The sequence below is a fragment of the Tyto alba genome, unplaced genomic scaffold, assembly GCF_018691265.1.
Source record: "Tyto alba isolate M040663 unplaced genomic scaffold, T.alba_DEE_v4.0 Super-Scaffold_1000006, whole genome shotgun sequence".
NCBI classification, from domain to species: Eukaryota; Metazoa; Chordata; class Aves; order Strigiformes; family Tytonidae; genus Tyto; species Tyto alba.
In genome coordinates, this window is record NW_024881272.1 from 31,968,455 (window position 1) to 31,981,714 (window position 13,260).

At 38.1% G+C, this 13,260-nt stretch overlaps 1 protein-coding gene and 1 long non-coding RNA gene across 9 annotated transcripts in view; one reads left to right on the plus strand and one right to left on the minus strand.

Moving 5' to 3' along the window:
* Positions 1–776: 776 nt before the first annotated feature.
* On the minus strand, positions 777–12,664 carry LOC116965484. The gene is made up of 3 exons (XR_004409387.2): positions 11,994–12,664; positions 4,692–5,521; positions 777–2,668 (listed from the first exon to the last, which is right to left on the minus strand). It is a non-coding gene; the product is annotated as an uncharacterized LOC116965484 (long non-coding RNA).
* The window catches only part of NFIA (nuclear factor I A), a 360,430-nt gene continuing 356,537 nt past the window's right edge, over positions 9,368–13,260 (plus strand). For all 8 annotated transcript variants that reach the window (XM_033008836.2, XM_033008837.2, XM_033008841.2 and 5 more), the window contains exon 1: positions 9,368–9,690. In XM_033008836.2, coding sequence (XP_032864727.1) covers positions 9,595–9,690 — 96 coding nt within the window. In that variant the 5' untranslated portion in view covers positions 9,368–9,594. The remainder of the gene's footprint in view (positions 9,691–13,260) is intronic.

Sequence of the window (13,260 nt, forward strand, 5' to 3'; positions counted from 1 at the left end):
TCCTCTGTGACTCAGCTTGAGTTTTTTCTCACAGTATCAGAGCAGCTTGCTGGTAACGCAGACATACGTTCCAGCTGTTCCTACCAAGGAGGCTTCAAAGTACATTTTGAAAGCATTCCTGACCTTTTCAGCACTGAGCACATCTGATCCTGAGAACAGAGATAAGTTCACAGTTATTCCTTACTTGGCATCTATAAAGATAAAAGCACAGCACCTGGACTGATTTCTGGGTTCATACAAACTCCTGCCAGTGCAGAGCGGCAAGGAAGCTTGTGAGGGGCAGGTGATGTGGCAGCGTAAGGGCTACCACCTCTGTTTTACCCACAGGCATTCAAAATGGCAAGTCAACTTTGAAAAGTTGTCAGCACTGGCCACGGAAGGGAGTCATGATTAGGCTGAACACAGAGTGCAAGTTATTTCTTAGCAACTCCCAGGAACGCTCCTGCCTCGGTCACCCTCCAAAGGAGCCTTCGTAGACAGAATGTGTTGTCATCTTAATGGTGGATCCCCGTGTCAGGAAGAGACTGCAGTGTGTCAAGGTACACTCTGTAATCCCTGCATCCGTATCTTTTAATCTATGTTCTAGAATGCCAACCAGTGCTTTCATATCTGTCAGTCAGTTACCCTTTCCAAAAGGAAGTCCCTTAGCACAAGGAAGAAGTCAGGTCTTCAAAATTAAGGCTGTAAAGAATGAGTATATTGTTTTATTTTAACAGAAATGTCCAGTGAATACAAGAAAAAATATAAAAGTTAGAATTTCTATATAACCTCCTCTTTGCTTAGCAGTATACCACATTTTGAATTAGATTTGATTTAGAAAAGTCTGAAGTAATAGATTTTCATTAGTCCTAAACTCACGAAAACTTTTCGACTTGATTAGTTGAAACGTTTTTTTTTCCCTTGTTGGTGTTTTTTTGGGTTTGTTTTTTTTTTTTTTTTTTTGGATCAGTTAAGACTCCTGCAGATTTTTGAAACCTGTTTTGAAAAATAAAAGGAACCACACAAGTGACAAGTGCTACAGCCTTCATCTCCAAAGTTCCTTTGTCTGCATGACCAGTTAACTGAAAAAAGGATGTTTATAGCAATGTGTTTTGAACAAACTACGTTCAGTGATTTCTCTTCCTTGATGTGATGTCCAGTGGCATAGATCACATGAGAGTGTAAATATATTTTAGGGTCACCAAAGCGTTATCTTGCTGTAAAATGTTCAATAATCCAGAGCCACTTCAGTGGATTATACCAGACTTGGTTGTAAAACTTATGTGCAGCTCAGCCCTTCCAAAACCACTTTTCTAGGTATTTCCCTATGGTGCTCAGCCTGCTGGCTGCCATTCAGCTGGTATTATCAGGAGGACAAATTTGACACTCAGAAGGTAAAGCAGAGAAATAGTCAGGTATTTAGACAGACATATGAGCCAGCTAACAGGAGTGGTTTAAATATTAGTAGCATTTTAATCTTGTTCTCTAAACAAAAGAGGATTTACTTATTCATGGCTCAAGAATTACAAATTAATGTGTGGAACTGGAGTTAGAACTGAGGGCACTGGAGATTCATATGATTCAGTGTATTTATTGTTTTAATTGTTCATATTTCCTTTGCTTTGAGGGATTTGGTCTTTCAGATTAATATGATGGTCACTGCCACATCTGTCTTGGATTCCTTATTCCTCAAGAATAGCCCTAAGCAGAGAGCATTACAGAAGTCTCTCATTAGGAACAAGTAGTTGCAGTCTTTTGTGTAGCTATAGATGATAAAAGGCACTGATTTAGCACTGCTGGCTGAAAGTCCATCCGCACTATTGGACTCATTAGGTCCTATGCAAGAAAACCATTTTCAGGGAGACTTTGAGGACTTCCCTATCTCTCCTGATTAACAGTAAAATCTTTTTTCCACTATGAACCACTTGCAGCAAATCCTTATCAGAAATTGGAAAAATAAGTAAAAATCAAAAGCGTAGATTCAGAGATCAGTATCCTATGGCATGTGACACTGCAATTTTTGAATCCAAAAGTAGTCTTCAGTTTTACCTACAAACTCAAGAGGCTATGAGGCTTACCTATGCCTATCTAAAGAAATAGTCTCCCCTAGTTATGTATACAGTATGCACCAGTACTCAGCCTCCAATGTCTGACCAAGCTATGGATAGAAGTGTGCAGAGCTTCATGAGTTTTACCTGCTGGCCTCTCTCTCTTCCCATACCTTGTAGACTTCAGATATAAAAACTGTCTGGAGCTATCCCACAGTTCCCACTTGTGGTCTTTGGGTCCTTCTGCACCCCTCTTCCTACTTTACCTACATGGAGCAACCTTGCATGGAGAGATCCAGAAGGGCTATTTCCCACAGAACCAGAGAGACTGAAATATATTTTACTTATGGCAAAACAGGACATCATAAAGATAGGCACTGTATGCAACTATATCAGATGTTTCCAAATACAGAAATAAAATAAATAAAATTTAGAATGAAGTTACATTTTGTGTTAATATCAGCTTAGTCATAGCTCAGATATTGCCCCAGAACAAAGATAGTCAGTGTCCAGTTGCACGTCTGAAGACACTGAGAAAAGATAAAACCCAAAGAAGGGGCTCACCTAGTAATTAGGTTTCAGGTGACGCAACAGTTATTCTTTATGTGCGGTATCAGCCACTCAGGACAATAGTTTCAGATCTGTAAAAACAGATTGAAAGAGACTAAGAAAATAATGGAACAAGCTATTCTGTATTTTCTTTTATGATAACATTACTGTTGAAAGAATAAATCATTTGGGGATAGGATGGTGAATGATTATGGCTATGTTCAACAATTGTGCCCTCCCCGAGCAAAGGCTTAAATATTGACTTGCCTCTGGTATGTCAGGAATCTGTTTCATGATGATAATTTACTTCCATAATTATCTGCAATTGATTTGCATAAGAGTCATATTGAGATTATTATATGACATGAAAACTGTCAAACATTGTTAATTTAAACAAGTTTTTAAATCAGTCAAACTTAAACCAACTGTATATTATATAGAATTCCATAAGAAGACAAAAATTCTGTCCTCCTGAGTAAGATTTTTTTTTTTTTTCCAATTGGCTGGCACACAGAACAAGTTCATCTTATATATGCCAATTTATAAATATGTCCAATAATAGTAGAGGGAGCAACTGTTCCACAGCTCTGCCAGTGTTCATCAGACACAGTGACAGTAGCCACATCATTAATCTCATGGTATATTAGAAATAAAGTCACTGGAATGGAATGGTGTCAAAGGATAAATGTTTCCCCCTTTGAAAATAAACTTCTCAGTTTCACCTCATTGTGTTGTCTTTTTTTTTTTTTTTCTTCCCCCTTTCCACCTGCCCTTCTAGAAATCCTTTGGTTTCACCTGGCATTTAGGTAACAGTAGGAGACCAATATCCTATGTCAGAGCTCATTCTACAGTTATCAGTTTAGCATACCCTTAAATCCCCACAATTGCTGTGCCAAGACCAATCCTTTCTCTGAGAGGTTAAACATATGCATTACATATTGAAACAATGTAAGTAGCATGTAATTAGCGCTGTTTATGCATTCTCACTTTAAATTATACTTCAAAACCTATGATGTTTTTCAAGGATCTTAATGCTAGAGAAACTTAAATGAGCATTCATCTTGTCATGTTTAACTTTATTCATAAATAACACTCTAAATATATTTGAATGGTTTATTACATAAGATCTCATGAACTGACACACACATTCTTCCTTTAGTGGATATAGTTCTTAATAAAACATCCTTTAAAATTATGAAACCAATGAACGTGGCAATTAAATTTACAAACAGTGTCATTGACAACTTTAACAAAAGATTTGGGGGGGGGGGGGGGGGGGGGAAGTGTTGGGGGACCTTTTTTCTGTCCTTTTTTAATTCCTCCTCTTTTTTTTTTCCTTTTTAAAAGTCTTGTTCCATAAGGATTATAGCTCCCCCGCTGTTTGGAAAAGATAATTTCACTTGTAACACTAATAACTTGAGCAGGGAGAAGGCTGGCTGGGTGAATGGAATGCACTTCACTGCACATCTTGGCTTCGCTAGAAATCGGAAACAGATGGTCCTTGCGGCTGGCTTCCCACTCGGGCCCGCTCAGTGCCAGCCTGTGGTCGTTGGCTGGTTGCTGCTGGCACTGTGTGACTTGAACATAGTAGGACAGTGGCAAAAGAAATCAAATCTTTTTCATTGAGCAGCAAACTGTAATGAAATTTGACAGATCTGACATTCTATACCCAACATCTAGTTAGAATATATTAACCTTTTAGTTTTCTTGAGCTCCTTTCCTACCAGTTATGAATCTCCTTATTAGGGTTTTACAGCGGCTCTGGAGATGGCAGGAAAGCAATATCTTCTGGATGCCCTCTAATGCTAGAGATGAAATAAATATTTCAAACAGTAAAAGAAATGTGGGGCTTCTAACTCCTCCCAAATTCTTGTACAAAAAAGTTAGCAATAGAAATAATGATTAGATGCTTTTGTTCATCTTTGATACTAGGAAGAAAAAAGAAAATAACAATAAGGTGATATTCCAGCCCCATGTACTCAATAGGAATACTTTCTGTGTATGTCTTGTATCCCCACCTCAGTGGGGTTATGCTGTCTTTGATGCAGCTGCATCAAAAATGAGCTTATGGCTTTATGAATACTTCTATTTTTAATTCTATGAATTTGCACTTACCTAAATGTTTTAGATTGATCCAGGGCAGGAGGCCTTCTTTCCCTCTAAAGGCTTCTCCCAGGTGTGAGCACTATGCTTGATATTAGCTTTTTTCCAGGTTAGTCCCTGTTTAGTCCTTCTCAAGAGGTCAACACGACTGTCACACGGGCCTTGAGCCAGCAAAGCACATGTTCCTAGGGGACAGGTACCTCTCTCGGGTGAAAAGCACGTTGAAATGTTGTGCTGAGTTATGGTCACAGATTAGGAAATAGTTGGTTATATTTAGACTCAAAAATAAATCTGGTTTATGTTCCTTTACATTTGGGCTTGATAGAGAAGGATTTTTACTTATTTTTTAAAAATGTTTGTATGTGTCATTCCTTCCCCTTCCCTCCTTTCATCTGTTCCTCCTGTTTCTTTCAGACATGAAGTCACAGCACTGTCTGTGATGTCAGTGTGTTTCCATATTGACAGATCGTTCTGTCAGAAACAAGATCTTGATGCTTGTTTCAGATGAGGCAAAAGGGGAATACAGATGGCAGGAAGAAAATCAGAGGAATGCGAGAGGAGTGGGGAGAAATACACACAACAGAGCTACGGGGGGAAAAGCAGAGCCCAAAACCAACTTTTCTGCGAAGGGGAAAGGACTCCTTTCCCGGGGTTCAGCAAGATCATCCAAAATGTGTGTGTCATCTTGAGTATCCAGTAGAGGCTTTACTGTTGCACTCGTTCTGGCTCGGGAGTCCTTGAAGGTGCAGAAGCAGTGGTCACATGGTGCTTCTCTCCTTGTTTACGCCTTCAGCAACAGCAGATCATCTTGATTGAAGCCAGGATTATAGGATTTCCAAAAGCTAGAACACACACTCGTTGTCAGCAACTTTGCATAAGTTCAGAGGCTGTCCAAAATTCAACTGCCTGCTCTCATGTGGCACTTGAACTAATTGTCACTGTTTGAGATAAGGAAATCCTCTTCATAACTCATCTAAGTTCAGGCTTCCCAAGGAAAACACCTCCCAAATTAGGAACAGATCTAAAATCACACTGTTGCAATCAGCTGAAAAGGTTCTGAGTAATTGCAACTGAAGAAAGAGGGAGAGGCAAAGGGAATAAAGAAAGGGTTAATGAGCAGTGGATACCATGCGATTAATAGATAATCTAGGAAAGGGCACTAAGATCCTAAAGATGTGTCTAGCACTGGGAGCTGCACACAGTTCTGCCACGTTTCTTTTACCGACGTGAATAGTAGAAGCCAACATTTGGAGAAACCACCCGCTATGCCAACATTTCTAATGCTCTCATGCATTCAGTTTCCAGTAGACTGTAAAATGCCAGCTTGATATAGTCATCTGAATTAATATACTTTATTAGCCTTTTTTAACATTCATTCCTAGTTTCGTACACTTGATAGCAACAACTACCTCATCCCAAAATGCTGCCGAGGGGAGATAGGGGGGCACGCTCGTGCTCTTTGTGCTGCAGCAGGTAACTCTGCTCAACAATTAAGCAAATTATTTGTGGTAGTTGGCCACTTCTCCAGTAGGAAGTCAGAAAGCAACTGGCAAGTGCTTCACTTCATTGCTTGAGGCCTAAAGCTGTCGGAAAACAAATCTCTTCTCCTGTAGCCCACAAACACATACACCTAACTTATTTCCAACTTGACATATCACTCATACATTGCAAGCATTTTTATTTTGCAGCTGTGTCTGCACAAATGTCTACACCACACGAAGGCTTTTTCTTTCTTCCGAACAGATCTGATTTAGAAGCAAACATCTTTGTGGCTTATTAGTCTTTGGAAGGCATCGTTTTGTCCTAGTACTATTCACAGGGAGTGTTGTGCAGAATGCTGATTGACAAGAGTTAAATTCAAAACATGTAGCCATTTTCTGGTGTGTGGTTTTTTTCCTGATTGAAGGAAAACTACTTAGATGTTTGTTTCCAAAACGGCATCTGTCAGCAATCAAAGGGGAAAAATTGCATAAAACAAATGCAATTGTTTGGAGTAGCATTTCCTGGATCATGTTAAATGCTTGATTTGCTCCCCATTATGCTCACCAAATAATTTTATTTTCCACAATAATTGCAATATTTAACATGTTGTATTTAATCTTGTTTTAATGCTATTAACAACAGCCGCTTATGAAAGGAATAATTGCTCTACGGGTAAGAACCCACCATCCCCAGCATCAGAAAGAACAATGACAAAGTTAACTGCACCTAATTGTTCTGAATTTAAAATGTCGTTAACCAAGAGCACTCCTCATTTCTTTGCACATAACTACTCTACTGCCAGGAAGGAAATGGTTTCATGCTTCTGTCATTCATAAGCTGAAAAGTGTATGCTCTTCTAAAAAAAATATTTATTTGGTGTGTTTATAATTAATATTGGGAAGTAAAGTCATATATCGGTCTAGGAAGACCCAAGTACTCTCGAAGCAGTGGTTAATACAGCAGTCGAGAAAGTTTGTCAGTAGAGCTATAACTACATCAGGTGATGAAAAACCATATAGACCAAATAGAGAGTTATCAGAACTTGACTGGAATGATGTGCGTCACAACCGGGTATGAAATACTAAATAAATAATAATCAGGGTGGGTAAGTTGTTTGGTTTGAGAGATGGGAGCAGAGAGAGCAGCATAAAACTGAATCTGACACCTATTCAAAGGCTGATTGTTACTTAAGCATTTTACTTTGTATTTTGTGTGATTATTTGGAGGGAGCTTTTATTTTTTAATAAGCAGCAAGCCCCAGAAAGGACAGGTAATATTAACGAACCTGAAGTAAGAGAAGACGATAAATGCTTTGGCCAGCCAGTGCAAGGACAGTTCCTGGCACAGTGTCCATTTTTTTTTCCTGGACTCGGACTAAAACTTAACACTTCCCATGCTAGTCCGACCCTTTCCCGTAAATTATAGTTGGATTGTACCTGCTCTCTGGAGCAAAAAAGCAAACTGGGATGGGAAGTGATTGCATAGATCATTCACTAATGTATTTTTTTGTGCGGTCCAAACAGATTGTTAAGTCTGGGGCAAAAACAGAGACAAACCCCTGCATGTTACATTAGCAGTTTGTGTTTACCCTAAATCATTTGCTTATCATCTCACACATCACAGAAATGTGAAGGTATTATTGAAGCCTAATGAAAGTTAGTTCTGTCCTGTACTGAATGACAGTTTTGTAATCTATGCAGCCGGGAATTATAATTTTGCTGCAGCCAAGCAGTTAAACAATAGTTAGTACACAAAACAGTCAAATGAAGAATTGTGTGCCCACGAGCTCCCCTTTTTGATACAAACAGAAATGGATATTGTTTAAAATAGAGTGGATATTTTTAATACATTTTCCTCTTGTGTTCAAATCGCAAAAGGATTTGCAGAGTGTAGCTGTTTCTGAGCAAAGAAGTTATATCAGTCATAGCTCAACAGAGCTAAGAAAATTTCCTGGCGAGAGTCCGCTTGCCAGTTCAGAAGTTCATTTTTTCGAGCACTTGAGGAAAGACACTACTGTATAGGTTGAAGTGCCCTGTTATTAAGTGGTGGTGGTCATAGCCGAGCAACCGTCTCTCCGTGTGATACGACAGGGTGATTTAAATGGAAAGCATTCACTGCCTGTTTAATAGTCAGCTGTCATAAAAGTAATACTTTTGTTGGTTTTACGGTGCACCAGAAGAAGTGGGAAACAGAGATGGGAAAATGTATGATTATCTTTTACTTTGTGGCCCAGGAAAGGATTTTAATATTGAACAATAGCAGGATTTCACAACTTTTCATAACTGTTTTGGAGCTGTCTTTTTCCAAGTTATCTGTCAATTCCTCATGTAAATTTTGAATGTCGCAGAGAAGTTTTGCAGGAGAGAAAAACAAACCTCTGAGGCTTTGGTGGTTATAACATGATGGTATTAGAAATTGTAACATTAAAAACCAGTTGTTAAAAATATGGTATCAAAACTATATTAAAAAAAAAAAAAGATAAGAAGGGAATTGTTCAGTTCTTAGGGAGCTCTTTAGCCATCTGAACCTTCATATGAAAAGTCATTCATTTAAACAGTAAGATCTGGTATCTAAAATCAAGAAGGAGCAAAGAGCCAAAACTTTAACATGTCAAAAAAATGAAAGAGCATTTGATTCCTTCAGAAAGCTTCTGTCACTGAATTGGGAAATAAACTTGAGCAGTTTATAATTTTGTTTTGCCTTTCACTGCTATAATGATTATATGCACAATTATGAAAGAAAGAAAGAAAAAAGATGTAATATTTTTCTTTTTTTGCTCAGTCTTTTTTTTTGCCCCCCCCCAGTCACGTACATGAGAAAAGTAGCTGCGATAAACAGATACTGAATCAGACTGAAAGTCTCTTTTTTTTTTTTAAAAAAAAAAAAAAAAAAAAAAAAAAAAAAAAAAAAACACCCAAAACATTGCATGATAGTCTCTAAGCAGTTCCATCTGTCAAGCAGAAATTTTAGGCTAATAGCCTGTGGCGATCTCCCTCCGCAGTCCAGTACCTGCCTTTGTCCTATTAAATCTCTTTATTCTTCTTAAAAAGAAAAAAGAGGAAAGGAAAGAAAAACCTTGCAGACCAAAATCATCTGAGTGATGAAGCTCTAATTTTGACTGCCTCTCTTTGATGTTGAGCAGTGGGTTCTTATTTAAAAAAAAAAAAAAAAAAAAAAAAAAAAAAAAAGAGTGAGTGAGAGGGGGAGAGAGAGGGAGAGAGAGAGAGAGAGGAGAAGACAGTGCTAGGAGCAGATGACTTTTCATCTCCACTTCACCTTGCCACTGGGTCTGTGAGAGATTGGTTCATTGTCAAGGAGATTTTTTTTTTTTACCCATGATTCCATATGGTATGGACCGGGCTACATGTTGCCCAACATGCCAGTGCAAATGTTTTCTCAATTAGGTGTCTTATCTCCCGTGAGTTAGCATCAGATGAAGCTTGCTGACAGCATAATGGCAGGGAAAACCTCCGACGGCTCCATCAAATGGCAGCTCTGCTACGACATCTCGGCCAGAACTTGGTGGATGGTGAGTTGGCAGCAGGGCTGCTTTTTTTTTTTCTCCCTTTTCTACTTTCCCTCCCTCTTTGACAAAATGTCCCAGACCTCACATTTATCAAATTAACATTTGATTTTTTTCACACTCTTCAGTAGAGCAGCCTCACACTTGTCCCACTTGTGCGCTTTCCCCTGTGTAATAGGAGACCGTTAATGTGCACTACAGTTTCCAGGGGGAAGCTTTTTCAATTCTGCTTAAGGGAAGGGAAAAAAAAAAAAAAAAAAAAAAAAAGTATGCAAAGAAGTAGTTTGAAAAAGCCTTGTGCAGAGTAACTTGTCTCAGTCGGCTGCCTAACGCTCAGTTTGTTTTACTTTATCTGCTGCTTTAAAGTGTCCGTGTGCATGTGCATTTTTACCATGCAATATTTTGTAAAGAGGGGAGGTGGAAAGTTCAGTCCGCTACAAAGCAACTTGATTACTGTAAAAGCCTGGAACGGTGCGGTAGTGTCGTGGTGTAAAATCATCACGTGTGAGAGGAGCGTGTTTTGCGAGGTGCTGCCTTTCATCGGAGACCCCGATCTAACTTTTCCCTCCGCTTGTTTACGTTAGAACAGGTTACCGGGCTGCGCTGACCTGGAGCCATGTGTTACAGATCCCACATAGTCAGGCTCTAGCTGCTTTGGGGCGCAATTAAAGTTTCAATAAAGTCCCAACGTGCTCCGTAGAACGAGTTAACTAGCATGTCATGGTCAGCCGGGCCAGACAACCTTTGACATCTTGAATCTATAAGAGGTATAGTGAGTTAGGAGGATGCACAATAGCTCATTGTGGCAGAAGATGCAAGTCCTGTTGTGAGGAAGAGAGTCCTCAAATCATTACTGCCCTCGTTAGCGTGTTGTCCGTTAGGGATTAATTCGTTAGCAGCGCATTTTTAGTTTTCTGTAATTATTATTCTTGTGGCAAGCGTGAATTCTTCCAGTGAGAGGAAAAGTTTGCTGCCAGGACAATGAATGTATTATCCGCTCCTAACTGGACCGTGAACCTCAGCTCATTTCACATAGATATCAGTTAAAAAAGGACTGGCGAGTGGAATTACAAAACAAGGCATGATCACTTTCATTGTATGATACGCTGAAACAAGTCGGGGGCTTTCCCTCCCCCTCGCCGCCCCGGACCAATTTTGGTATCATTTGGAAAGTTTAAGACCTCTGAGGACTTGAAAGACTTTTAAAAGTGAGATCCGGAAGGTTTTTATTCTGCAGCTTGGTGGTGGCCATTGTGTATATCATGTGGCTTGTATTTAAAGGTGTTTGGGCTCGGGGTTTTCCGTTTTGTTTTGTCTAAACTCTTAATTTTTTAACCGTCTATTAGAGGTTTGCCAGTGGTTGCCAGTGAAATGTAACATGCAGATTTTGGTTAATGGGAATAGGGAAGGCTAACCACTTTACTTATAGTACTGATTTTCCAATTAGACTTTCTGCCAGGGGAAGTTGGAGGGGGAAGGGGTATTTGCATGCACATAAACTGTTGATTATTCATGTGACTTTTTTTTAGCTTGTTAAACCCCTGTAAATAAGGCTATTGATTCTTAGTTATCATTTTCAAAGCGAAGTTTTCAAGTACCTGTTTTAACCACACGAATTATATAATGCTGTGATTTTGCCTTATTCTAAACCATTTGTATATTTTATTACTACTCTTCTTTTATTGTCTATCGGCTGCTTTTATGATGAGGTACGTCCATGTTTACTATTTAATAAGTATCCTCGAATGTTATTAGGCAGTTATTATCACCCTATAGAAAGTGTCCAAGGAAGTTTCATTTCAGTCACATTTATTTCACAGATGTTTTAGTACTGTGAATATAATATGTAAAAATGCTGGAAACATTTAGTAATGCACTTGCCTAAAAATAAACAGTTTTATAACCACACATGCTGTTGTTTAGATTAAACATTGCAGAAAGTTCTCCTTAAACTTGAACGTCACACCATTTATTTTCTAAGAGAACAAAAAAAAACTCACTAAAATAGCCTTTTTTTGTAGAAGTTGTGCTAGATGAAAGAGATGTTATTTTTAACTGAAATGAATAATTCAAGATCTTTACAATAGATGTGTTAATTGCAAATAATTTTCGTACAAAGTTTCAATTATTGATGGAGTAATAAGCAGTTTTTCATACAGTCTGTGAATCTAAAACGTACAACAAAAAGTAGATATCTGTTATTTTTTTTTACCCCCAAACCTCATCACATTTGCCACATTCTTGTAATCAAAAGTAAGCTAGAGAGCAGATTTTAATGTTTTAAAGACAAATAAAGCTTTTAAAATTACCTCATGCATCGTCTGGCTGCACAAAATCTCAGCTGCACAGTGCTAAACTTCGGTTTGGTACTGCCAGCATACAAAGAGATGAGTGAATACCCCTTGCACCCATATGGACTCAGCTGCCAGCACTGTGATATGCAATTTTGCTTTTTAATGAATCGTAAACAATTTGTGTGTCAAACGAGGGAGTTTGTTTTCTTTCTGGAGCAGGTTCTAAATCCATTTTAAGCTATAGCTGTGTACTGTACTGGAGTATTATGCCCAAATTTAAAGGTTCTGTGTCATTTTGATGAAAAGACCTGTTATAATGAAAGAAACGGCTTTATAAAAGGCTGGGTGTAGTAATCTCTCTCTCTTTCTTTCTTTCTTTCTTTCTCTCTCTCTCTCTGTCTCTCAACCTCACACTCTCCCTCTTTCACTCCAGTCTATAGCATGTTTATAGCTAGCTAGCTGGAGATAATGGAGATTGGTTGATTGCATGATTAGTAAAATGAATGGATTTTAGCATTGGGCAAAGCAGCTTGCATTTTTGAAAGGTGGCTTTAAAATGCAGAGTTCTAATTTTGACCTTATTTTCTTTCATAGATAATCTTTATTAATGCTCCTTTAATTCGTTTTTCCTCATTGCAACTAGTTTTTCTCTCCAGCCATCTGATGGAATGGCTAATATATTTTATCTTACTTGCCAAAATAACAAGAGGTCAACATAAAAGAAGAACGTTATTTTTCTTTCTTATAGACAGTTATAAATGTTTCAAACTATTTCGGTAGAACCCACGGGACTTGTACTTTCTAGCACTAATTGCATTTGTCACCACAGGTTTAAGGCAATCTTTTGACACCTTATCTATTTTTTCTTGTGCTTTAATCAAGTAAATGCTGAAACAGTTATTATTTTGGCTACATTGTAATGTGATATTTTAGCAGAAAATTTTCCCCAAAATGCTGTAAATTTGTATAAGAAGGAATTATATATTTTTTTAGTATAGTTGTAACAGCAAATATTTTAACGGTATAGCAGTCTGAAGATATGAGATGAATTAGTTTGTTGGAAAAATTATCATTATTTTGTAATCATTCGCACTTTTTATTTGAATTTGGTGCTGTCAGAGACACTAAAGGGTTAGTCATAGAAAAGTTTCAGTACTCTGTCTTGCATTTGTTACAAATATGTGCAGCTGTGCTACTTTTATAAACATTTATTTCAAGCTGATTATTTTTTTTTTAAATTATTTGCTCTAGCAAGCCAATATGATGTGACCATTATATATGT